The sequence below is a fragment of the Danio rerio genome, chromosome 20, assembly GCF_052040795.2.
Source record: "Danio rerio strain M-AB ecotype USA chromosome 20, GRCz13ab, whole genome shotgun sequence".
In the NCBI taxonomy this organism is placed as follows: domain Eukaryota; kingdom Metazoa; phylum Chordata; class Actinopteri; order Cypriniformes; family Danionidae; genus Danio; species Danio rerio.
In genome coordinates this window covers 24562883-24590636 of record NC_141040.1, presented here as the reverse complement: position 1 = coordinate 24590636, position 27754 = coordinate 24562883, and the positions used below count along the sequence as shown (strand labels likewise).

General features: G+C 36.0%; 1 protein-coding gene across 1 annotated transcript in view; it reads right to left on the bottom strand.

Moving 5' to 3' along the window:
• brf1b (BRF1 general transcription factor IIIB subunit b) overlaps positions 1-27754 on the bottom strand; it is a 204450-nt gene that overhangs the window by 142644 nt on the left and 34052 nt on the right. Inside the window, exons 2-3 of the mRNA XM_087296422.1 lie at positions 16136-18487; positions 13694-13867 (exon numbers count right to left, since the gene is read on the bottom strand). Coding sequence (XP_087152548.1) covers positions 13694-13782 — 89 coding nt within the window. The 5' untranslated portion in view covers positions 13783-13867; positions 16136-18487. The remainder of the gene's footprint in view (positions 1-13693; positions 13868-16135; positions 18488-27754) is intronic.

Here is a 27754-nt window from a genome sequence, read left to right as displayed (position 1 = left end):
CGCATATTTAATGGAGCTTCTACGCTAGCCTCCCGATTCTAACGGGCACGTGCGAGTAAATAGCTTTTTGTCTCGTTTTACGCTTGAGCAGCTAAATGAATGCCAAAGTCTATTTAACTGATTATATTTCAATTATTTTACAACATTGATTCTGTAAAAGGAACTGTATAAGATGGAAAAAAAGTCACAGGAAGTTTATCAGTATGATAAGAATCACTAGCTCCGCGTATATCCTATTAGACATCTATTAGACATATTTTAAAAACAAAATGCTTGCTGTGTAGGGTCAACTTAGTTTCTCCAATTCACTTATAGCGCATGTCTTTGGACATTGGGGGAAACTACAGCACCCGAAAGACACCCACATGAACACGGGGAGAACATTTAAACTCCAAACTGATATACCAACTAGCCCAGCTGGAACTCAAACCACTGAGCCACCGTGCCACCCACCAGAGTAAGAGTTATTTCAATAATTATCTAATAATAAAATGACATGAAATGATACTAATTAATCTACAAAAAATAACTCTTGAGTTCTAACTTTTATAAGAGCGACATCATTTGCTAATTTTTGTGAAAGCAGCACTACACAGATGACAATTAAAGCAAAATGTGAAAGAACATTTCAGATCAGTTCCTGTTTTTAGCAGTGCCAGCATTGTCCTCAACTGACTGGGTCCCTCCCTCTGTTCCCTTCAGTGTTATGTAATCCTCAGAAATGTACCAGTTTTGCATTTTTATTAAACTCGCATATCAAAATGCCTCTAAAAGGGACGGAAGTCGGCAAACCTACCATTACAATATTTGGAGGCACGTAAAGTCTAGCTGTCTGGAGAAATACATCGTAATACTCACCTGCCGTGACTTTCTCAATGTCAAAAATAGGCTTTCATAATTTAATTATTATACATAATTACATTGACATTGGTAATTTCAGGCTCGTATCATTACTGAAAGACATTCTCTTGGGTGGCCTAAAAACTGATAACTGATGTACTGCACAAGCCAAAAACACTCCAGGGCTCCAAATGAAACAGCCAGCATCCTTTATGTTTTACTATATTGGACCGACTGTCCGTGTTCGTGGAGACTGATTGATTGTTCCCTGTGGAGCCTGACATGCGTTATATTAATTTGACCTGATTTAACCTTGAAGTATCTGCTTCAGTGTTATCATGTCAGCTCTCGTTTTCTGTTTGAAGCTGTTTTGTCCTTCTTTTGTTCTCTTTAGATAATACCTTCTGTGCTAAATGACCTCAGGACGGAGCACAAAAACTGCAAGCGCATCGGAGACCATCTGTGATGTCTGAGTCCTGGGTGTATTATTGAGCGCAGTGAAGGTTACATATGGAGGATTAGATGCTGTTAAGAAATGAAAATTCGGGCATTGTTTATTCATTCTTGTGTCGTTTGATAATCTAGTATTTCTGGCAGTGGTGTTCAAATGTTTGGAATAATTATGACTTTTTATGCACACAAAGGTGGCATTTATATGATCACACAAACAGTAAAATGAGCTAAATTGTGAAATATTATAAAAAAAGATGTAATTGTGACTTTGTATGTCAGATTTTTACCATAATTACGCTGATTACTTTAGTTTTTCCACAAAAGTGTGTGATGCGAACTTACATTTGCAGGTTTGTAAGATATACATAAGGGAAAATAGTCAGAATTATGAGTCCAATAGTTAAAACTGGCAGATATAAACCTACTATTAGAACTTCTTTCATTAAAATTGTGACATTTTTTTATTCTGTAGTGGAAATTGTTTGATGCGGCTAGAAGAAAACATATAAAACATATGCCAGAGTATTTAAAGGGATAGTTCACCCAAAAAAAAGCTCACCCCAAAGTCGTCCAAGATATAGATGACTATATTTTTTTCTTCAGTACAACATTGAAGAAGGTTTTTAGCTGAATCCTTTGTATACCTCCAGGCCCGTAACCTAGGTGGGGTTTGGGTGGTTCGAAAGACCCATCCCTCACTGACAAAGGTATAGAATTTGTCATATTTATGAGTTTGTTTGTCCTATTTTGCAAAATATGCCATCATAAACAGTGAAAATAACCTATTGAAAACCCATCTAATTAAAATTCACTTGAATACAATTGATGTTATCAAAGAATTTTCAAAAGTACTTTTTTTACAAGAGAGGCTAGAAAAATTGTGAAGCTCTACATTATTGTTATTAATTATTATTAATATTATTATTATTAATTGTCATAATTCAAATGGCAAAATTTTGGCTGAGAAAAGTTGAATGTGGTGGTCAGTTTGTTACTTGTAATTTGCCTAATAATTGACAATAGGCTTGTTTTTTATTTAAATCTGATACATTTTTTTTCTAATGATATTTAATGTAATAAATTTGTATTTTAAAAGTAAGTATTTTTCATTTTCCTTTATTCTAAATCTAGGAAATATTTTTGGGGCATCAAAAAGTGTGGTTATGATGACCATCTGACTAGCTAATCCAGCTAAAAATTGTGTTTAAAATGTATTTAATTGTCACAATTACATAGAAAATAAGATGAATAACTGCAAAAAGGTCCACTTTTTGAGAAAAAAGATCCACCCCTTTCACCAGGCTGGCGACTGGCCTCATATAATGGTAAGTGGTGATAGGTTTTTTTTAGGTGCAAAATAAACACATACAAACAAAATCCCATGGTTCCTGATGACACACTGAGGTTTTGTGAAGTGAAATAATCAAGAAATTTACAATATTATTAACTTTAATCTAAAGATTTCTGCAAATGTGAATGCAGTTTGATGTAGTCCTGTTGCTTTTGATGACGAATGCGCAAAGGGCTGGAGACAATTACCAAATCCATCAACCACTATCAACAAACTGCGTCACCAGAACTTCCGTCTTGCGTTTTTGTCATTAAAGCAACATAATTATATCGAACTACAGTACATTCCCACATGAATGCATTAAACAGTTATTAATCCTGCAGACTTGAATTTTAGGCATCATTACTTCAGTCGTCTTTAGTGTCACACAATCATTATAATATATTGATTTACAGCTTTAGTTATGCTAATTATCAATGTTGAAAATATTTCTGCTTTATACTTTTATGGAAACTATGATTGAAAACCATTCAATAGTTTGGGTATAGCATGTTTTCAGCATTAATGCATTTGATTCTTTATAACTGACAGTAAAATTATTTTTAAATGATACAAAGAGTTCCTATTTTAATAATTCAATTTAATAATTACATTTTATTTAAATTGTAGTAACCTTTGAAAAGATTGCTTCTAGGCAGCACAGTGGTGCAGTGGTTGGCACAATCGCCTCACAACAAGAAGGTCGCTGGTTTGAGCCCTTGGCTGGGTCAGTTGGCATTTCTCTTTGGAGTTTGCATGTTCTCCCCTGGTTTCCGTGGCTCCGTAGTGTATTTGTGTAAATGAGTGTGTATGGATGTTTCCCCAGTGATACATTGCAGCTGGAAGAGAATCCGTTGTGTAAAACATATGCTGGATAAGTTGGCGGTTCATACCGCTGTGGCAACCCCAGGTTAATAAAGGGACTAAGCCGAAAAGAAAATGAATGAATGAATGTAATTTAATCCTGCATACTTGAAATTTAGGCATCATTACTTTAGTCGTCTTCAGTGTCACACAACTGTACAGAAATCTTTGTAATAAACTGATTTACAGCTTTAGACATATCTTAATTATCAACTTTGAAAATATTTTTGCTTCCTATTTTTTTTTTTGGGAACCATGATTCAAAACCATTCAGTAATTTGGGTATAGCATTTTTTCAGCATTAATGCATTTGATTATTTATATGTGACAGTAAAATTATTTTTAAATGATTACAAACAGTTCCTATTTTAATAATTCAAATTAATAATTTAATAAGATTTAAATAGTAATAACATTTGAAAATATTGCTTTCTTCTAAAATTTGTATCAAAATACATAAATGGTTAGGTGATTATAAGAAACCACTCAATTTATTTTCACCAGTAGTGTTTAGTGTGTAGAAGACAAAATGATCAATTTAGCAGAATGCTCACAATGCTCTTTCCTACATAATGAAACTGAGTGCAAGCAAAGATGAGCCATTCTGCTTCCTTCCGGCTTAAGAACGGTGTTTATGTAACTCCCACCACCTGCCAGGCGAGGAAGAATTACCGTTGAATAAAACAGGCTTGTTAACTTGACTAACCCAGTCTCCACGATCAGACATTGACTTAAGGCTCAACCCATGTGCGTAAAAGCTCTTCTCAACTCTCCAAATAGAATCACAGGCCACCAAACTAACTGCGATGACTCTAAGTAGATGTGACCATCAATCGGATGTTTACAAGCAGCGAAATCCTCCCTATAATTACACTCCCATTGAGAGTAAGTGTTTCTCTCATAATCCTAATTACACACTATTACCAACAGGCAATCAGTGCAGTCTGTGAGAGAGGAGGACCCAGTGATGACTGCTAGTCAGGAATAAACCAGCACACAACACTTCTCTCCTAGCAGGACTTTCTGTCTGAACTAATGGCAGACTCGGACTTCAAAATTGGCACCTTCCAGGCAAACTCAGTGGAAGTAAAACATTTTTTATTTACCATTTAGGAGCTTCAAGGTCATTTATGGTTTTAGCAGAATTTTATATGACACTGGACCAAAAAATAAAAAAGTCTTTTTTATTTACTGAGATTTATAAATCAACAAAATAAATAAATTTGCTTTTAATTGATGTATAATTCGTTAGAATAGGACAATATCTGTTAGATATACAACTATAGACCCATAGATGCTGCATTAGAATCATTATAAGCAGTTATTTGTTTTTGTAGTTTGACACAAAGATTATATAATACATACATAAATGCATATACAGTTGGTCAGAATTATAAGCCCCCCTTTGAATTTTTTTGTCTTCTTTTAAATATTTCCCAAATAATGTTTAACAGCACAAGGAAATGTTTACAGTTTGTCTGATAATATTTTTTTCTTCTGGAGGAAGTCTTATTTGTTTTATTTTGGCTAGAATAAAAGCAGTTTTTAATAAAAAAATAAAAAAAACATTTTAGGGAAGAAATTATTAGACCCTTTAAGCTAATTTTCCCCCCCGATATTTTACAAAACAAACCATCGTTGTACAATAACTTGCCTAATTACCCTAACCTGCCTAGTTAACCTAATTAACCTAGTTAAGCCTTTAAATGTCATTAAGCTGTATAGACGTGTCTCGAAAAAATATCTAGTCCAATATTATTTACTGTTATCATGGCAAAGATAAATTTAAATCAGTTATTAGAGATGAGTTATTAAAACTATTATGTTTAGACATGTGTAGAAAAAAATCTTTTTGTTCATTTATGCCTGAATGATAAGAATTATAAATGTTTATTTGAATAATTGATTAATCATTTACTAACTCATTCTTAATGATCTTAAAAAACAATCAACCATGCTTAAATAACTGGTTTGAAAATAATGCAATACTTAATTAAGTAATGAAAAAATAATCCTTAACAAATTATAAAAGTACATTTATTAATCACAATGGTACATTCAACAGAAATTGGGGTTAAAATGAAACCCGGGGGCAAATAATTCAGGGGTTCTAATAATTCTGACTTCAACTGTAAATGTTCATCGTTTTTTTTTGGTTTTTTTTTATTAAATATTAAAAGGATTTTTTAAATCAAGTATTCAAGATTATGATGACCGTTAAATATGTAATAACAGGCTTGTGAAAAAGGTCTATTTAAAAAATATAGAATCTGAGGGCTCAAAAAAAATTTTATAAAGAAAAATTGCCTTTAAAGTCTAAGTGAAGTGTTTAGCAATGCATAATAATAAATAGGGTTTTAAAATATGTTAAAACAAAATACAGCTAATTTAAATTTTAATAACATGCAATATTGCTGTTCTTATCAAACAATGTTTTTTTTTTGTCTTTTTTCCCCAAAAAACATTGAAAAATGTTACTGTCCTTAAACATTTAGTGCTAACATCTAAAGGCACCCCAATATATGTTTTTTTTTCTATTCTTCATTGTGTTATTGGACCCAGACAGAAAACCAGACAGAGTAACCAGTCACTAGTCAGTCATCCTGGGTCTAATCAATGGCTGTCCGAGTAGTGATGACAGTAGACCAGTCATACATTGTCACGGCCCATTTAGCAGAGGCCAAATGAGGTCCTGTCACTAGAAATGTGACGTTTTAGTAGTAGCTGCAGGACAAAATGCACATCTGTTCTTTTATAAATGCCCACTTCTTTAGTGCATAATATTGTGGTTTTAGGATAACAAAGATAAAAAGTTGCAAAACACAAAGTTCAATATATGTTGTATAAGTATCACTTTTTTACTGAATTCCCCCTCAAACTCCTCAATTATACTCCTGAGTCTGTTTTATTATCTTTCATTTTTTCAGGAAATGTGCACATTCCAATATCTTAAACATTATACATTTTTGCCCAAGGGGACGAGGCCTGCTTGAGTTGTGTTTGTAGTAACACAGGCTTATTGGGAATATGTGCCCAGAGCTACATTTTTAAAACCGATAAATATGAGGCCGGGATGCCTAGCTGCATTTGTGTTTAAAGTGAATGCTACAGAGTAGTACCATTCCACTCTTTCCTTCGTATGGATGTTTTTTTTAGTGTGACTGGTTTGTTTAGTAGCTCACCATGAATGGCGTCAGACTTAGGATGGAGAGCGGAGCAGGACCAGGGTTCGACTCCAGCTCAATTTCAGGAACCAGGTAAAACAAACCCCCCCCCCCAAAAAGCAGTGTAAAGTCAAGGTGAAAGCATGCACACAGTCAGGATGACTATTTTCTTCTGGTTTTCTTTTGAAAACACTATCGGTTGGGTTCAGGGAAGGGGTTGAGTGGATTAGTTGATATTAAACTTATATATGTACACAAACTCATGAAAAACACACGAGAAAGACAATAAGGGCCCTATTTTGACAGTCCATGAGCAAAACGGAAAGCGCAGGGCACAAACACTTTCAGGGCGTGTCAGAATTCATATTTGCTAATTTAAGGATGGGAAAATCCGCTTTGCGCTGTGGCGCATGGTCTAAAAGGGTTGAGTTTATTTTCTTAATGAGTTATAGGTGTGTTTTGAGAATAAACCAATCAGAGTCTCATCTCCCATTCCCTTTAAGAGCCAGCTGCGTCGCACCATAAGCGCATTTGCTATTTACATGACGTAAAGTAAGTGTAAGTGGAAAAACTGCGCATTTCACAAGCAAACAGTTAACAGTTTTTTTTTTTACAGAAAACAGTTAAACAGAGCATCTACCGTGCAAGAATGAGAGATAATCGATCTACTTTCACTTTCGCTCTCGTGGATAGGGAAATCTTTACGCACAGACATCAATTAGCCTATAAATAATTAATTTCGTTTGTTAAGCGCAAATATTTGTTTCAAAACTATTTCTAAATTCAGTTCTAATTTCCAGCAAACGAATAAATAAACAATAATAACGTAGTGTGTTCAAAAACCTGAGTTATATTCTAAAACACATGCTGTGGCCCATATGGTCTAAAACCTGCAGGTGGGCAAATCTAAGCTTGTTTTTAATAAAACAAATATAAATATGGATATAATAAATAATACTGCTAATAATAATAACATTATAGAAAAGCAAATTGTTATGAATGAACTGAAAAAGCCTCCCGAGATGAAGAAGACATAAAAGCAGTGATTTTTCATATTTATATAGGCTAGAAAATAACATATTTTGTAATATTTGAATCCTTTATATATATACTATATCTATTCTTATTATATCCTATATATATCCTTAATATTTTATTTTTTTCATATGTAAAGATATTTGTGTATTGCTCAACATCTTGTGTGAAGGCTATTAAGCAGTGTGTAAGCGAGGCGCAACTCTGCGCTGGAGTTTGGACCGGATTTGTTTTGGTCTAATGAAAAATCTATTTTAGTTTCTCAAAATAGCAACGCGCCAGCAGTGCGCCTCAGAACGCCTTCCTTTTTAGACTAGAACGCCTATGGGCGCACATATGAGCGCAAATGCATTTGCTATTTAAACAGCGTGCTGTAAAACAGCAAAACGACACTTGCGTCAAGCTGAAACTAGCAAATAATATTTGCGCCGCGCCTTGCGGGGCATTGCGCCAGGTGTATGATAGGACCCTAAGATTGGCAGAAAATGTACACAGTGGCCTCTGATGAATTTACAAGAAATAGCTTGTATGAAAAAACGTTCCCCAATAATGTATTGTCAAAAATGTACACAGCAGCCTCTTATGGAATTAAAAAAATGAAAAACTGCAAGAAGACATACCCCCAGTACATAGTACTTGGTTCTTAAAAATGTTGCCCTGCGTACATAGCTCAAATGACTGCTTGATAGATGTAAAATAGCAATACATTTCTTCACTAACTGTTTACATTCAGAGACAAAACTTGTGTGTGAACTTGTGTGTTTTCTGTTTGCTTATGACAAAAACTTACAAACTTATGTAAATCTGTCTCTTATCCTTGTGTGTATTTAAGTGAACTTTGTGTCTCTGCCCTCATAAACAGTATATGCAGTTTTTTATTTTTATTATTATTGGTTTTTTCGGCTTAGTCCCTTTATTAATCTGGAGTCGCCACAACAGAATGAACCACCAACTTATCCAACATTTTTTTACGCAGCTGATCCAGTTGCAACCAATCACTGGGAAATATCCATACACACTCATACACTACGGCCAATTTAGCCAACCTAGTTCACCTACAGCACATGTCTTTGGACTTGTGGGGGAAACTGGAGCACGTGGAGAAAACCCACGCCGACATGGGGAGAACATGCAAACTATGCATAGAAATGCCAACTGGCCCAGCCTAAGCTCGAACCAGCAACCTTCATGCTGTGAGGCGACATCGCTATCCACCACGCCACACTTTTTCAGTATTGTAGATATTAATATTCAACACAGCTATAGTATGCTTATAAATCGTAAACAGCCTATTAATTATAAATAGGCTGAAAATTTAAATTAAGAACTATTCAGTAGATTTTTATTCAAATTAACAAAATGTAATTATTATTAATATAATACTTCTATTGTAAATTATTTAATTGCTGATAATACACTAAACAAATGTAAAATTAAAATAATTATTTTTAAAAGCGGAATAATACACCTGGATTTTGTACTTCACTTGTACTTGTACTTTGTGCCACACCTTATTAATAATACTTTTAAAAAATATACAGTATATTTAATTCTAAATACATTTGCTGAATTTATTTGAAACTGAAATGTATTTGAGATTAAACTGACCAGATTTTAAAACACAAGCAGATATTGGGTTTGTTGTTGCCAGAGTATCCAAGGCACATGTTGTAAAGGCTCCACCCTCTTCTAGAAAGGGGGCAGAGAGCAGCAGCTGATCTGCATTTAAAGAGTAACACACACAAACAGTTTTTTTTTTTTTTTTGTATAGTAAATAAACTAACATATTTTGAGCAGAAACTTCACAGACACATTCTGAGACTGACACCATGATAAGCAACTGGAAATTCTGTTTTGGATTAAAAAAAAAAAAAAAAGCTTTCTTCCATTTACAGCATATTGTTCTTTTTTCACACTCACAGACTCAGAATCTGCTCTTCAGTTTGCATCTATCAGTTTATTCATGTGTGTGGAGCGGTAGCAAAAAAAGCTGTTTCATAAAGCTGTTAGAAAAAGTGAGAGAAATCCTTTGTGTCTGGAGTGAAAGCCACAGGGGGGAGTAAAGCAGACGGTCTGGACAACAGATCAGAAACATACTCTCTTTAACAGAGATGTCCTTTTTGTGTGCTTTAAAAGAGAGTGTGCTGGTTTTGAAGCAGCAGTACACTTCACTCATTTATTACACCTTTAATGTGAGAAACTGCAGGCTTTTTCATGCACCAGTTAATTATGAGGTTTTAGCATTTTGGCTGTTATAGTGTATTTTCAGTCTTATGTAAAGGAAATGTATAAAGTTCCTTGTCACACTTTATCAATTTGTGTTTGTAGATTTCGATTATGTTAAATATTTTATCATTTTAATTGTATTGCATTCTGAAGAATGCAGTGATAAAAAGAGATTCAAAACCTTGCCTCTAAAAACTCTTTACTCTAATATTTAAAAACAATTTTTGAACCTGACTTCATCCACTGTTCAGATTTTTGTGCTAGAAATGTATGCAGTGTACATACTTATGATTTTAAAAGTTTAAATAAAATAGTAAAAAAAATGCCCTTACTATTGTAACTAATCAGCTGGGACAATAAGTATGATTCACCTGCAGTGTCTTGCAGAAAAAGGAAAATGTATCTCATTATTTACTCTCCCTCAAATGGTTCCAAATCTATATAGGTTTGTTGTTCTGTTGAACATTAAACACACACACACACACACACACACACACACACACACACACACACACACACACACACACACACACACACACATATATATATATATATATATATATATATATATATATTTATTTTTTATTTTTTATTTTTTTAAGGAAGGAAGGAAGGAAGCTGAAAACCTGTAACCATTAACTTACATAGGAAAGTTAGGAATAGTATTCCTTTAGGAATAGGGTGGCTCAGTGATTCACCTCACATTTGCCTCACAGCAAGAAGATTGCTGGTTTAAGCCTCGGCTGGGTCAGCCCGTGTTTCCATGTGGAGTTTGCATATTCTCCCTGTGTTCGTGTGGATTTCCTTTGGGTGCTCCGGTTTCACCCATGTGCTATAGGTGAATTGAATAAACTAAATTGGCTGTGTATGGGTGTTTTCTAGTGCTGGGTTGGGTTGCGACTGGAAGGCATGCACTGCATAAAACATATGCTGGATAAGTTGCCTGTTCATTCCACTGTGGCGACCCCTGATAAATAAAGGAACTAACCTGAAGAAAAATGAACGAATGAACGGTAAGGAATAGCATAGTAGAAAAAAAAAAACAGATGCTTTGGCAGAGAATGGTTGCAGGTTTCCAGCTTTCTTCAAAATACCTTTAGTGTTCAACAGATGAAAGAAACCTGAACAAAATTGGAAAAAGTGAAGGGTGAGTCAATGATGACAGATTCTGTCTGTGTTATGACGTATACGCGAGCACACTTAGACATGACAAGAAAGTGATGATGCACATTTTGGCTAAAATGATTCTTAAATGTAATTGTACAAGTTTATTCAAGAACTGCTATAAATTACGCTCACAGGCATGACTTCATTCTGAAAGAAATGAACTGCGCTCAGTGCTGCTGGTAATGCTACAACGCCACTGCTCTGGAGTGTGTCAAATTTACAGCCGAGCATGCCTGGAAGCTGGAGGACAGTGTGTTTACACATTTATCACGTGCAAGAAATGCTCAATCCATAAACACAGGCATACATGGTTAAAATGTTTGTGTAAACTGAAAGTGTGAAGGAATAAATTCTCATAGTAGCCTTCATGTAAGTGATATCAGCTCAGTAATCCAGCTCTGTAAACACTCAGAAACATACGTCAACATCTTGCCTTGCCTACAGCGATTGGCTGCTGCCATTTTTTGCTTGACATTTGCTTAGAGTCAAGAAAGGCCCAACGTTTCTGACGCTCTTGGCTGCTCTCAACACTTTCTCCATATCACTTTCAATCCCATAATGCACTGCATGGGCGTTTACCCTCAACTGCCATATGGATAAACTGAAAACACTTGCGCCATTACTGCACATGCTGAAAAATGTTTGCCCAGGCTGTAGATAAAAGCAAAAAACATTGTAAATAATGTTCAGTTTCTTGCACAGACTGATGATTTTGCTTCCTCAGTGAGTCATCAGGTAAATTTATTTGTATGTTTATTTTTAATCTCAAAAACTATCTGCTTGTTCTATATGAATCACCACGGATTCAGCTAAAAATTCTCTTTAATGTTTTACTGAAGAAAAAGTCACCTACTTTATGTCTTGGTTTACCTGAGGGGGAGTAAATGAACAGGAAATGTACATTTTCAGGTGGGCCGTTCCTTTAAGGCTAGGATAGAGTCATACACTGAGTTGCCCTGAACTCCATTAAAGCCTTAATCGAATCAGTGGTTTATTTTTTACCACTCTTCACTTGGATTAAGAGACGTCAGAGACGTTTAAGCGAAAAGGGAAGTGAAGGGAGAAAGCGCATGGTGAGGTATGTGTATTTTTAACGGTTGAGTTTGTCTGAACATGAAGCATTGATAAGGGGAAGTGAACTGCTGACCTTTGGTATTATGCAACAGTGTCTCTGACTCACTGTCTTTCCTCTAGAGTTTGCTCTGCTATAAGATACTGAGCACAATACCAGTATATGTTCTCCTATATAAGCTGTCAAAAACATAGCATGAGCAGTATAATGATGAAAAATAAATAAATAAATAAAATCCGTTGATACAACCATTATATTGTATTATTATTATTAATTCATTTTCTTGTTGGCTTAGTCCTTTTATTAATGTGGGGTCGCCACAGTGGAATGAACCGCCAACTTTTCCAGCAAGTTTTTATGCAGCGGATGCCCTTCCAGCCGCAACCAATCTCTGGAAAACATCCTCACACGTTCACACACACACTCATACACTACGGACAATTTAGCCTACCCAATTCACCTGTACAGCATGTCTTTGGACTGTGGGGGAAACCGGAGCACCCGGAGGAAACCCACGCAAACGCAGGGAGAACATGCAAACTCTACACAGAAACGCCAACTGACCCAGCCAAGCCTCGAACCAGCGACCTGCTTGCTGTGAGGCGACAGCTATTATTATTATTATTATTATTATTATTATTATATTATTTTAATATTAAAATAATTAATGTAAACTTAATTGCAAATTTTATAAATTTCTCATTTCTACACTGTAAAAAAATCCTGGTTGCCCTAAATTTTTAAGCTGAATCAAATTAACTTTATGAGTCCATTGAACTTATATTTTGCTAAATTGACTTAAAACTTGCTTGTATAACTTATAAAATTAAGTTAGAACTTAATTAACTTGGTTTAATGAACTAAAAACATGTGTTGTTGTGACTAATTGATCATATAATTTTTTACAGTGTACTCATATTCTATTTCTGTTCAACTACCATTTTCTGTTGCTCATAAACTTGGCTAAAAATGTACATTAATGCTAACTATTTAGCAATCATTTGTTTTTTTTATCATGCTATTGAGCAGTAATAATAATAATAATGTGTAGAAATAATAGCAATTACATTTATCTATTATATTTTTACTTTTATAATCAGGAAAGTACATATGTGTGTTGTGTGTAATAATAATAACAATTTTAAAAACTACTGCCGCTAATAATAATGATTATGATGATGATATTAATAAAATAATAATTGTTAAGCCACTGTACATGTGAACAGAATTAGAAATTGTTAATAATTATTGTTAGTCATTATTATTATTGTTATTATTATTATTATTATTGTTGTTGTTGTTGTTGTTGTTGTAATACTAATATAATTTTCAGATTATAAACTAAAAAATTACCAACTAATAAACTAAATTATAAAATTGGGGGTTTCTAATTTATAATTACTATTAATAATTTTTAGACATCAGAATAAGTTTAATTAGTTCAGTATTACACATCTTGTAATATACTCAAATACACACCACCGTACACTACAAAGCGCAGATGACAGCATATTTCTGTTGTCAAACTAGTGAAAGTCTCACCTCTGTGTTCTGACCCTTGAGACTGATAAACACAGTCCAGATGGAAAAAGAGGGGGCCCATAGAGGAATCCCAGCAGGACAGAGCCCATCCGTCCCTACAGATACTGTACTGTACCTCTTCAATGTCCTCTATAACCTCAATCCTCCTCCTCCTCGGGCCAAATGCACACACATCTGCAAAATAAAAACATATAGATGTTCACTTCTCCGTGCTGAGGGTTTCAGAGGAGAATGGAGATCATGATAAAGACTTTACACAGCAACCATCGAGACATGATGAAGGGCTCTTTAGGAGTCTGATAAAATGCTCTCTTTGTGAGATGAGTATATGATGAGTGCTAATCATGTGCTTTATACAGCATTCAAAGCTAAGCATGCAGTTTCATTTACTTTTATACTGTTTATATATGCGCTACTACCATGAAATCCACTATAAATGAGAGACGGATGAATCAAATTAATTGAATAGCAATCTGAGATCTGTTCACAGATATTTGCGAACAGTTTAACATTTACTTAAATACTATTATTCTCAATACTATTTCCGATAAATGCCATTTGAAACGAATATGTAAGAGTTTCAATAACACTTCATTAAATTCAATTCATCTTTATTTCTATAGCGCTTTTACAATGTAGATTGTGTCAAAGCAGCTTAACATATAACAGTGGTTCTCAAATTGTGGTACGCGGGCTTACTTTTAGTGGTACGTGGAGGAATCACTGAGTAATGGATTTGATGCGTACAATAACACCAATGTGATCAGCATTTGGCTGTTCTCTAAAGCCTACGATCAAAGCGATGTGCGTAAAATGTTTACTTTAGTGCATCGCGTCATCAGCTGCTAAAAATCAATTTAATTGGTGCAAAACTAGGTGCGTGGTGCTTGCAGAGCAGATACTTGCTAGAGCAGTGGCCTCAAACCCTCAGGCCACAAACTGGCACCAGTCTATAGATCAATTGGTACTGGGTCGCACAAAAAATCATGAATTATTTACGTTTTATTTACAATCTGAATCTGAACAATCATTTATTTTGAAAAAAATAAAAATGACCGTATTTTCTTGTTACATCTCGGTTACTTGAGTGCCAAAATTTAACCCACAGGCTAGCAAAATAAGTAAGAACTGCAGTACGACGCGCTTGCGTATTCCAGGTGCACCCAGTTGAAAACATCTTAACTTTTCAGAATGCTGCACCATGAGTCATGTGACAAGAACCGACTGATCAGCTTCATATTGTTACGTTCGGTGATGGGAAAAAGGAGCGAGGACCCAAGCGCAGAGTAAATAGGATTTTATTAAATAATAAAAATAAAATAAAATGCAAAATAAACAACCCCGAGGGGGAAAACACTAATAAAACAAATAAAAAAACAAACTTGACTGGGCAGGCACCACAAGGCAAGGCTGGACACAGCAGGACAGGTAGAGATGGACAACATGTGATGACGAACTCGCACAGGACAGCAGACATGAGGGGTTTATAAACTGTAGGAAATTAACAAACAAACAGATGAACATAATTAACTAATAATGGGTTAACAAGGAGGGTGGGACAAGACAATAGACGGGAGAACGCATGACACGGAGAGACAACACAAGCCATGTGCTCACATAAAACAGGACAAGAACATGCAGCCAATGAGAGAACTCATTAACCGCATGTTCATGACAACACAAACACAACACTGAAGCACACGACAAAAGCACGTGACCACGATGTAAACACATAGCCACATGCTTTAACAATAGACGCAAGACACGAGCACACGATGAATAAAAACACTCACAGTGCGCTCACACACGCAGCGTGCATGCTTCATCCCAGCGCCGACCAAAACCGAAACCAACAAGACTGAGACGCTGGGAATGAAACACCACGCTGCACACAGACGAAAACTAAAACACTAGTACAAGCGCGCACACTCTGCGTACACCCACAACGGCGCGCGAGCACACAGAGACAGAAACAGGACCAGACATGGGTAGTGTCCGAGCTCTGCCATCAAAACAAGAATTTACAAGACCAAAGTGGCAGAACCCTGACACATATTATGTATGGAATATAATTTCGTTTAATAAATATGACACTGCCTTCTTTTCAAACGGTGCAGTGCTGTAGCTGCTTAATTTGGCCAACTACGCTACTTTATTTCAATACTGGTGATTGTGGTGGTACTTGGAGAGACAATTTTTTTCTGAGTTGGTACTTGGTGAAAAAAGTTTGAGAACCACTGACATAGAAGTTTTTAGTAAATTGAAACTGTGTCAGTTCAGTTTTCAGAGTTAAGTTCAGTTTAGTTCAGTTCAGTGTGGTTTAATTTTCACTGCAGAATGTTCAAACACTGAAGAGCAAATCCATCGATGCGCAGCTCCACAAGTCCTGAATCATGCAAGCCAGTGGCCAACTTCACCAACTGACGAAAGTGAAGAACAAACCTCAAAAGAAACCAGGCTCAGTTGGGCACAACCATTTCTCCGAAACGTCTTGTGCAGAGCTTCAGTCTAGGCGCCGGAGGCTGAATGTCCATGAATGCAGGTGGGAGAGGTCACCGGCTGGTGTCTATAACTAGATAGACCGGCATGTCTCATGCTCTCCACTACTCCATGACCACCACAGAAACTGCTCAGGATGCGGCCTGGTCCAGGATTATGGAAACCTCAGAAATAATAAAAACAGACTAACATAAGCGCAGATGCTGTTCAAATTATTAACACTTCATTAAATTCAATTCATCTTTATTTCTATAGCGCTTTTACAATGTAGATTGTGTCAAAGCAGCTTAACATATAACAGTGGTTCTCAAATTGTGGTACGCGGGCTTACTTTTAGTGGTACGTGGAGGAATCACTGAGTAATGGATTTGATGCGTACAATAACACCAATGTGATCAGCATTTGGCTGTTCTCTAAAGCCTACGATCAAAGCGATGTGCGTAAAATGTTTACTTTAGTGCATCGCGTCATCAGCTGCTAAAAATCAATTTAATTGGTGCAAAACTAGGTGCGTGGTGCTTGCAGAGCAGATACTTGCTAGAGCAGTGGCCTCAAACCCTCAGGCCACAAACTGGCACCAGTCTATAGATCAATTGGTACTGGGTCGCACAAAAAATCATGAATTATTTACGTTTTATTTACAATCTGAATCTGAACAATCATTTATTTTGAAAAAAATAAAAATGACCGTATTTTCTTGTTACATCTCGGTTACTTGAGTGCCAAAATTTAACCCACAGGCTAGCAAAATAAGTAAGAACTGCAGTACGACGCGCTTGCGTATTCCAGGTGCACCCAGTTGAAAACATCTTAACTTTTCAGAATGCTGCACCATGAGTCATGTGACAAGAACCGACTGATCAGCTTCATATTGTTACGTTCGGTGATGGGAAAAAGGAGCGAGGACCCAAGCGCAGAGTAAATAGGATTTTATTAAATAATAAAAATAAAATAAAATGCAAAATAAACAACCCCGAGGGGGAAAACACTAATAAAACAAATAAAAAAACAAACTTGACTGGGCAGGCACCACAAGGCAAGGCTGGACACAGCAGGACAGGTAGAGATGGACAACATGTGATGACGAACTCGCACAGGACAGCAGACATGAGGGGTTTATAAACTGTAGGAAATTAACAAACAAACAGATGAACATAATTAACTAATAATGGGTTAACAAGGAGGGTGGGACAAGACAATAGACGGGAGAACGCATGACACGGAGAGACAACACAAGCCATGTGCTCACATAAAACAGGACAAGAACATGCAGCCAATGAGAGAACTCATTAACCGCATGTTCATGACAACACAAACACAACACTGAAGCACACGACAAAAGCACGTGACCACGATGTAAACACATAGCCACATGCTTTAACAATAGACGCAAGACACGAGCACACGATGAATAAAAACACTCACAGTGCGCTCACACACGCAGCGTGCATGCTTCATCCCAGCGCCGACCAAAACCGAAACCAACAAGACTGAGACGCTGGGAATGAAACACCACGCTGCACACAGACGAAAACTAAAACACTAGTACAAGCGCGCACACTCTGCGTACACCCACAACGGCGCGCGAGCACACAGAGACAGAAACAGGACCAGACATGGGTAGTGTCCGAGCTCTGCCATCAAAACAAGAATTTACAAGACCAAAGTGGCAGAACCCTGACACATATTATGTATGGAATATAATTTCGTTTAATAAATATGACACTGCCTTCTTTTCAAACGGTGCAGTGCTGTAGCTGCTTAATTTGGCCAACTACGCTACTTTATTTCAATACTGGTGATTGTGGTGGTACTTGGAGAGACAATTTTTTTCTGAGTTGGTACTTGGTGAAAAAAGTTTGAGAACCACTGACATAGAAGTTTTTAGTAAATTGAAACTGTGTCAGTTCAGTTTTCAGAGTTAAGTTCAGTTTAGTTCAGTTCAGTGTGGTTTAATTTTCACTGCAGAATGTTCAAACACTGAAGAGCAAATCCATCGATGCGCAGCTCCACAAGTCCTGAATCATGCAAGCCAGTGGCCAACTTCACCAACTGACGAAAGTGAAGAACAAACCTCAAAAGAAACCAGGCTCAGTTGGGCACAACCATTTCTCCGAAACGTCTTGTGCAGAGCTTCAGTCTAGGCGCCGGAGGCTGAATGTCCATGAATGCAGGTGGGAGAGGTCACCGGCTGGTGTCTATAACTAGATAGACCGGCATGTCTCATGCTCTCCACTACTCCATGACCACCACAGAAACTGCTCAGGATGCGGCCTGGTCCAGGATTATGGAAACCTCAGAAATAATAAAAACAGACTAACATAAGCGCAGATGCTGTTCAAATTATAATGTCTTTTGGGAAGTGTTCCCAGCTCCGGTTGCCCTAAATAATGCAGACTAACAATACTTTAGAGGATTTGTATTTCAATAGCATTTGTGTTTTATGTGTATGCTAATGCAAAGAGATGTGTCTTTAATCTAGTTTTGAACTGACAGAGTGTTTCTGCTTCCCAAACTGTGCTAGGAAGGCTGTTCCGGAGTTTAGGTGCCAGATCTGAGAAAGAAATATCACCTATAGTTGATTTTGACATTCTGCGAATTAATTGAGCATAGTGAAAGTGAGAGGCTAAAATACACCAGGAGCTCCCTAAAATACTAAGCCATTCAAGGCTTCTATAGGTAGTCAATAAAATTGACAAATTTATGCGATATTTAACAGGGAGCCAATGCAATGATGAAAGAACTGGAGTAATATTTCTTTGTTCTAGAAAGCACTCTAGCAGCTGCATTTTGAACTATATAATATAATAAAGTATATTAAATGCAAAAGTACTGTAACATAAGCTAATGCTGTGAAAATAAAATAGCAAAAGTGTGTTGAATCATGACTGAACCATCATTCAGAGTAACGTAAAAAAAAATACTTATTCTGATATGTGGGTTGTTGACATGACGTTGCATTTTCACTGTGACACATGACAAATATGAATTTAATTACTGTCATAATTTAAAATGCAGTACAATGTTAAACATTTATTTGTTATCCATGGATCTTGTTATAAAAACCGCTGTGTTAATAATACTTTATTTCTTTGAGCCAAATTTTAAAAACTTTTATTTAGTGTGATTGTCTCAAACATAGTTTAATACATTACATCTCTTTTAAATTAAAAAGTAAATCATAAAATCCTTAATAAATGTCTCATACCAAGTGGCAAGTGGCTATTATTAGTGAATGGCAAACTTTTTATCATCAATATATTTATAAAAACATAGGATCTATTTTACTGAAAACCATGTCCTCTAGTGTGACATAAGTATAACAATTGTTTACAAAAAAGTATTTTTACTGCCTATTTGACAACTGCCCATGTGCTTATCAAAATATATAAAAGTATAAACAATGGTACTTATTTTAAAACATATTTAATATAAGTCATTAATGCCATTGTTTATCTCATGTACTATCATTGTTTCAATGTATATTATTACAACAAAATATTACACACAAAAAATTGATGCTTGTTCAAACTGCTTATTTATAATGAGCTGACTCAACACAATTCTTGAGATTTTTTGGGGGACAACTTAATTGTTTTATATTAAATCAACTTAAATTTGTAACAAAGAAGTTAATTAATCAATTTGTGTTGGGATAACATGAAGGAACTGTGTGGGACCTTGCATTTTTTACAATGATATATAAACAAAATTGAAAGAAGAACTCCTAATCAAAAATAAAAAGGCTCTCTAAGGAACATGATGTCTGCATTAGTTCATCCTGGTGTGATGGTGATGATTTATGATTATCATCATGGCAAACCGACAAAACCCCCCACTGCCAGTCCATCTGTACACACAATCGCCGACACGCATTCGCATCGTATTAAAGCAGTATTAATGGGATCCTCAGACCTACACCAGCCATCTGTCCATCAAAAGCAGCCCATTTTCAATCTGTTTCCCCCACTCTGGTGGATAAAACACATCCATCCTAAGTGTGCAAGAGAGCTAGTATTACATAAGCTCTTGAATTCTTGAGAAGTGTGTGTAGTGTCCATCTGCATCATAAGTGAAGAGTCTCTCTGTGTGTGTGGATGAATGTGCTGTTTCAGCTGGCTGGAAACTGAGGTGAGCTTCACAGCGCTGTGTTCAGATGGATATTTCTAGCTAACACACATAGCTGATGACTCTTTAACATGGCCTGCCACTAAGCCCTTTCCAGGAAGCTTCCTGAATCGCAGTAATTTAAAGTAGAAAGCAGAAGTAACTGTTTAAACTGTCTTTAACTGTTTAATTTGATCATTTTATAAAGTGATTTACAGTACAAGTAAGGGATAAAGTCCATCCAGGTGGTTGTTATCGTAGAATCAAGCCAGACAGGCTTATAAGCAGCTTAACTTAACTTATAAGACTTTACACTGGAACTACCAGAATTCTAAAAGCCATAGGGGTTATTCTCATATAATAGTGGACCGTTCTCATTAAAGACATCATATTGTCATGGCATATTTACATTTAAAGCTTCTATTTAGATATGGGAATTAAGCTTTGAAAGTATGTCATATTTTATAAAGTCAATACCCTAAAAATATGATAATTTTCATAACACAGCCCATAAATGTGTGAGTTGACAACTCGCGAAGCTGGGCACCTCACTTTCATTACAGAAGCAGAAGAGCAAGGTGTTTCGCGGCACTGAATAAGTTGTTTTGAAAGACATATTTGAAGTAAAGTTCCGTTTTTGGATATTAGAACATTATGTTTATGTTCGCAGGAAGTTGCAAGGCAACAGACGCACACATGTTTAAAGGTATGGGGAAAAGTAGCAGACACTGAAATGCATGCGGTCATATTTGACACTATGGTAGATCAAGAAATAATCAGAAATTATTTGTGTTTTGTAATTTAAATACAATACAAAAAGTGTTCGAAAGAGATACACACAGGAAAAGTTTTAGGAAAAATCAGGGTATTATAGATATGTGGGTTTTATTTGAACAAAGTTAATAAATTACAAATTATAAAAACAATCAAATTGACCACCTTTATTCTGTGAAAATAATCCCCTGGATGTAATTTATCTCACTTATTTAATACCTGCCTGCCAAAAAAACATAAACATTAAACAAAAACACTGTTCTAACACCCGCTTTAAAGGTTATCAATAGTTTGAATTGGGGTTATCAGGGGTTATCAGCTGATAAATATGGGCCAGCCTAAACAGCCCTCAACATGGTTAATCAGCTATACTAATAGGTTTAGGGTTGGGGTAGGGGTAAACGTTAATAAAATACAATTAATAAATTATATAAATAATTCAGGTTAACTTCCGGCTGCAGCCTTCAGTGCTGACTAATAGGCGCAGAAGGCCCTCACTGACCCTTAACTATGCGATGATACCCACTGATAATGCCCATTCAATCATTTGAAAACATTCAAATCGGCTGGTTCTGAGCTGTAATATTTTAATAAGCCTTTAAATAAACACAAAGCTGACAGAAGCAAAAACAGCTGAATGGAGTTTATTGAGCATACACTAACTTAAGTATTATTCAATCACAATATGGTACTAAACACTCAAAAATAGAGGTGTGACAGATAAGCATATAAATATGAAGGTGAACATATACACTGATGGTCAGGATGATTCCAACTACCCAGATGAGTCTGTGTTACTCAACAGTTGTTATCTAGAAATGCCATTCCTGACCAATCAGAATCAAGTATTCCAGAGAGCCATGTATTTATGATTCTATATCAACAAAGCTGTGATTACAGCAATCTGCTGCATATACAGTTGAAGTCAAAATTATTAGCGCTCCTTTGAATTTATTATTATTATTTTAACATTTCCTAAATTATGTGTAACTGAGCAAAAAAATTCACTGTATTTTTTCTTCTGGAAAAAGTCTTATTTGTTTTATTTTGGCTAGAATAAAAGCAGTTTTTAATTTTTTAAAAGCCAATTTTTTTTAAGGTCAAAACTATTAGCCCCTTTAAGCTGTATTATTTTTCGATAGTCTACAGAACAAACCATCATTATACAATCACTTGCCTAATTACCCTAACCTGCCTAGTTAACCTAATTAACCTAGTTAAGCCTTTAAATGTCACTTCAAGCTGTATAGAAGTGTCTTGAAAAATATCTAGCAAAATATTATTTACTGTCATCATGGCAAAGATCAAATAAATCAGTTATTAGAGATGAGTTATTAAAACTAGTATGATTAAAAATTTGTTGAAAAAAAATCTTCTCTCCTTTAAATAGAAATTGGGGACAAAAATAAACAGGGGGGTTAATAATTCTGACTTCAACTGTATATGGTGTTTTAGTTAAAGTCAGATTTGATTTCAGAGGGTCTTTAAACAATGATATTTTGTAGCTTTTCCATAATATTTGTTACATCTGAACAACTATACAGTACCAAATTGCTCTAGAGTCCTTGCAAATAGCAAATCATGGTCTAAGGCTGAGAAAGAAAAAGAGCAAACCACACTAGTCAAGAGGTTTCATAATCAAAAGAACAAAGGGCAAGCAAAAGAGAGATAAAGAGGGGCAGAAATGAGGAAAGCTCATGCATAATTTAAGATCATATTTCCAGCTATGACATAATTCAGGTCATACATTAACCCGTGCAGAGTGCAGAGTCACCTTTCATCGCGTGCCCGACAGCAAGCCACATTTCTGCCAAACCAGTCCTGAACCTCCCTCTACAGCTGAGTCAAAATCAGCTTATGGATTACAGAGAGAGCTCCACGCTGTCATGTGATGTGACGAAACACGCGTTTCTCAAACAAAAACACACTCTAGGCCAAAAAAGTAATAATGACCATGATCATTTCATCGTTTGCCATTCATCTCTACTATATATGCACATCTATTTATCATCTCTACTATACATTAACAGAATATTGTGCTGTTATTCAGTGTGTGTGTCCACTGATAGAGCAGGGCTTTACGTAAGAAGATAAAGCAAGGTGAGCCGGTGCAGACTCCAAGCTGCCAAAAGACCAGTGTTTTGTCTCCTGACTGCACTGCAGACATCACAATCTACTTTACTCTCACCTGAAAGCTACCATGTCACATATCAAAGCCCTGGAGATCAGGTGTGCTGAACTTACCACACGCCATCCATGGATAAGCCATGAGTGTGTGTCGTGTGTATGTGTGGTTAAGGAAGAGAAGTCATGTGATTGCAATCTTTAATCCCACGATCCAACAGCTAATCGTCGATCAAATCTCACAGGAATTTCATTTAACATTTAGTTTGGCTAAAAAAAGTAAAAAAAAAAAAAAAAAGAGTACAACTTTAAACTTTCTTAGAAAATTTAAAAGTACTAAAATGACTAAAACCTTTTTTTTAAACAAGACTAATTTTAAATAAAAGGCCCAAAAATAAATTTGTATTAAAAATTTAATAAAACTCAAGACATTAATAAATACTAGTAATGCATATGTAAACCATATGAAAATAATGCATGAGGAGCACCATTTTGAGGTCACATGATCTAGTTAATACTACTCAGTTTATTCCATTAGAAATAAATGTGTCCATCATATATACTGTAGGTGTTTAATAGTTGTAATAATTTTGTATGCGTGGCTATTATGGCTATGCCCAAATGTAAAAAAGCATGGATTGCAGGGTGACCAATTACTGAACACGTTCTGCTCATTATGCTGTTGAGAAAACATGAGTAAGCTGCTTAATCAGACAGGAAATTACTTAGAAAGCAAGAAAGAGTTTATTTTTTTTGACAAACTGAATTTAATACGGTATCTTCTGATTGGTTACTTAGTTAGTTAGTTAGTTAGTTAGTTAGTTAGTTAGTTAACATTAACACCTGCCAACCCCCCAAATACGCATAGATTTCGGTTGTGGTGGGTTAGACAGCCACTCCCACAAGCCACTTTGGCTGGCTGAAACTCATTTTTAAATTGTCAGTGCTGGCTCGTCGTCACTAGATTGGACTGTTAGTTTATGACAGTTTGTCTATATGCGTACAAATGAGATCTTGGAATCGAGAAGCAGCATCACAACTGACAAAAACAGCTTTTCGAGCGAGCAAAAGAAAGCAGGTGAATAACGAATGAGAGGATCACGCTCAGGGTGAGACAGGCTTTCCTCACTCACTGACATGGGCTTTAGTGTCGCGCGCACAGATGACTCCAGTGCCATTTCCTCACTCGAAGCAACCGTGCCCTGAAACTAAACTAGTGTGATGTTTGTGCACCAACTGTCCTTCAAGGGCTCGAGCAGCAGCAGTAGTTGCTTTCGCTTTAACCATTCTTTGAACAGATTATTAATTGGCCAAACATTAACTGTGTGCGCGGCATCATCCTTTCATTATCAAGCACAGAAAGTTTTTTACCCGCTTTCTTTTGCTTGCTGTTATTTTTGTTCAATCATTCATTCATTTTCTTGTCGGCTTAGTCCCTTTATTAATCCGGGGTCGCCACAGCAGAATAAACCGCCAACTTATCCAGCAATTTTTTTTACGCAGCGGATGCAACCCATCTCTGGGAAACATCTACACACACATTCACACACACACTCAAACACTATGGACAATTTAGCCTACCCAATTCACCTGTACCGCATGTCTTTGGACTGTGGGGCAAACCAGAGCACCCGGAGAATGCAGGGGGAACATGCAAACTCCACACAGAAACGCCAACTGAACCGAAGTTCGAACCAGCGACCCAGTGACCTTCTTGCTGTGAGACAACAGCACTACCTACTGCACCACTGCTTCGCCCCTGTTATTTTTGTTAATAAAGTTTAATAATCATCCTCTACAATATTATTGCTTTAATATGTTGTGTAGCTAACTGGTGATCTGGGATCTTGAGCCAGAACAGACCACTTTGCTCAGTTTTATATGCGTGAGAATATATATTTTTAAATGTATTTTGCTTGTTTTGACAGATTATTTTAAAATTGTGTTAAGAAAATAATTAGTTTGGTGTGGCCAGCGGAAAAAAATGGTAAATCCTTATTGTGTTGAGCCCTGAAAAGTCTGGTGACAGAAAACTAATTGCAATGTGAAACATTTTTATGAAAGCATAACCCATGTGCTCATGCTCATTGAGTGAGCTCATGAACAAAAAACAATTAAATGAACAAAGAGGCAAGTGGAAATCGAAATGAAGTAAATTTAGCCTGCCGCAACCCATGACAAAATCAAATTTATGCATATCAAATATATTTTCTCAACAACAAAATTGTGGCTAGAAACGGTGGAAAACTACTAGCCACAGTGGCTGGTGTTTAAAAAAAGTTAATGTCAAGCCCTGGAGACATCTGACATTTCACAATTGGCATTTTTATAAATAAATCATTTAAAAACATGGTACCTGTTGGAATATCTAATCAATTCTATTAATGTTCAATAAAAAGGTAAGGAGAGGTTTTCTTAAATGTCTAAATCTAGTACTTTATTGGATACAAATAAATAATTCCGGTATCCCCAATGCAATGCAAAAGTTACATTGAGGAGGTGCACAACCAACTTTCATTTCCTGATTCGAGCTTTTATACGTAGCTTGTCAATCATTCTCCAGTCCTTCATTGGCCACATCCATACATACTTCCTCTTTTCTGCAAAACATCTCTGCACACATGAACTTAAACAGCACTCGCATCTAGGCCGAGCTGCCTTTAGACAGCTTTACCACACTCTGATAAAACACCAGATATGGTTTACAGTATGCTAGAAGATTCAGTTTTTAGCTGTCATTCGCGCCTCTGTCTCACAGGAAGTTTCACTGCAGAGCTCAACTTAATTTTAGATATTCAGCACTTTGCACTTCTATCAGCTTCAACTACTTCTGCAAAAATACTTCATTAGTATGCAAGACAAGACATATCACACTCAAGAGAAGAAATTTAGTTAATATTTCACCTTAAGCAGTACAAAAACAATTGCTTAATGAAAAGAAAAAGAGAAAAAAATAATAAATAATATATTCCTTTTTCCACAGCACCCCTGCTCTAAATAAATATTCAGTCTACTGGCCATCAAATGCTACTGAGAGACGAGGAATTTAAAAACTGAATTGCTCAAGGTATAAATAAATACCGATGACCTGATGGCAACAATTTGAAGGTGTTTGAAAAAGTATGTCTCTCATCATTGACAATGATGATAACCTCATTTAGTACTCTTTCTTTGTATATTCTATCAATGCTCTTTAGCTTTATTCCTAAAGTACTTTATACATGTCCACCCACCCGTTTTTCCTGGGATTCTCCTGTATTTTACAGTTCTGCCCCACTATCATCCCTAAAGGTATTTTTCCGTTTTTCTCCCGTATTTTCAATCTTTTTACGAAGGGGGGGGCAATAAATATCCAATCCTCCCTATACGCAACCCATCCTGCCAAACCACCAGGGGACGCCCCTTGCTCTTAAATGTGAATCTGTTCTGTGCTTTCATTTTATTTAGTCATGAAAACACTTTGAAATAAATATAAAAACAAAAGGATTCCCTTCCTTTCCAGTACAGGCACCATTGCCCCACCTATGCAATCCTCAAAACAGTCATATAGCGGTGCCTGACTATCAGACGCACTCTAGAGTGAGAAAAGGTTGTTTCCCAATGGTTTGAACAGACATATACACATAATTAATAATAATAATATTTAAAGATGCCGATTTTAGTGGGTTTTCTTCAAACACAACTAATTTTGTCTTAAATAAGCATAAACACTCAGAAAAGCAATCGAATGCTTTCATAATAATGCTAGATCTGTGCATTTTTAAAGTGACCTATCATGTGACATGCGGCAAATGCCTTATTTTGACAGGAATGACTTTATATGGTTGTTTTTCATAAAACACAAAAATAATTGATCATTTTCAGCTGCAGTAATCAGCAAAATATGAACATTTAGTATGATTTAGTTTGTGTTCATTGCCTCCAATATAGCCGATTGATGACAGGTTTTGAAAACACTCCCTAACGCATTTTCACACTGACAAAAACTTTTGCTCCTGCTCGATGATGAATTCACTGCATGGTTCAAGTGACTCAATTACCATTGTTATGGCCAATGTATGTGTAAGCAAAAAAACAAAAAAAAATCACATGGATTCCAATTCACTCAAATCAGATTCAGGCGTTGCTAGGCCTATTTTAGCAGGGTTAAAGCTCCCTTATATTTCTACTCAGCCCCCCTAAAACTTTTGCAATTAGCTCATAAACTGTACACTAAATTATCATAAACTGTACACTCAGTCCCCTTTAAATTTGATAAGAAAACAGCGGCAGAATTCGGCTCCTCCGCGTCTTTTGTTTTTCCTTTGATCAGCAAACCACAGCCGTGGACAGCGAGAAAATGAGGTGTGTGTTTATTGATAAATTGTTATAATATCTGCTCATTTGCAGTTATCTTTGATATAGATAATCTTGTATCAGCTGTCTCCCAATGTCACAGAGGAGCAGTCAGGTTTTCTACTCATTTTATATATATATATATATATATATATATATATTTTTTTTTTTTTTTATAACCTTATAAGGAGCTGAGCCCCCTTAAAAAGAAAATCCTAAAAT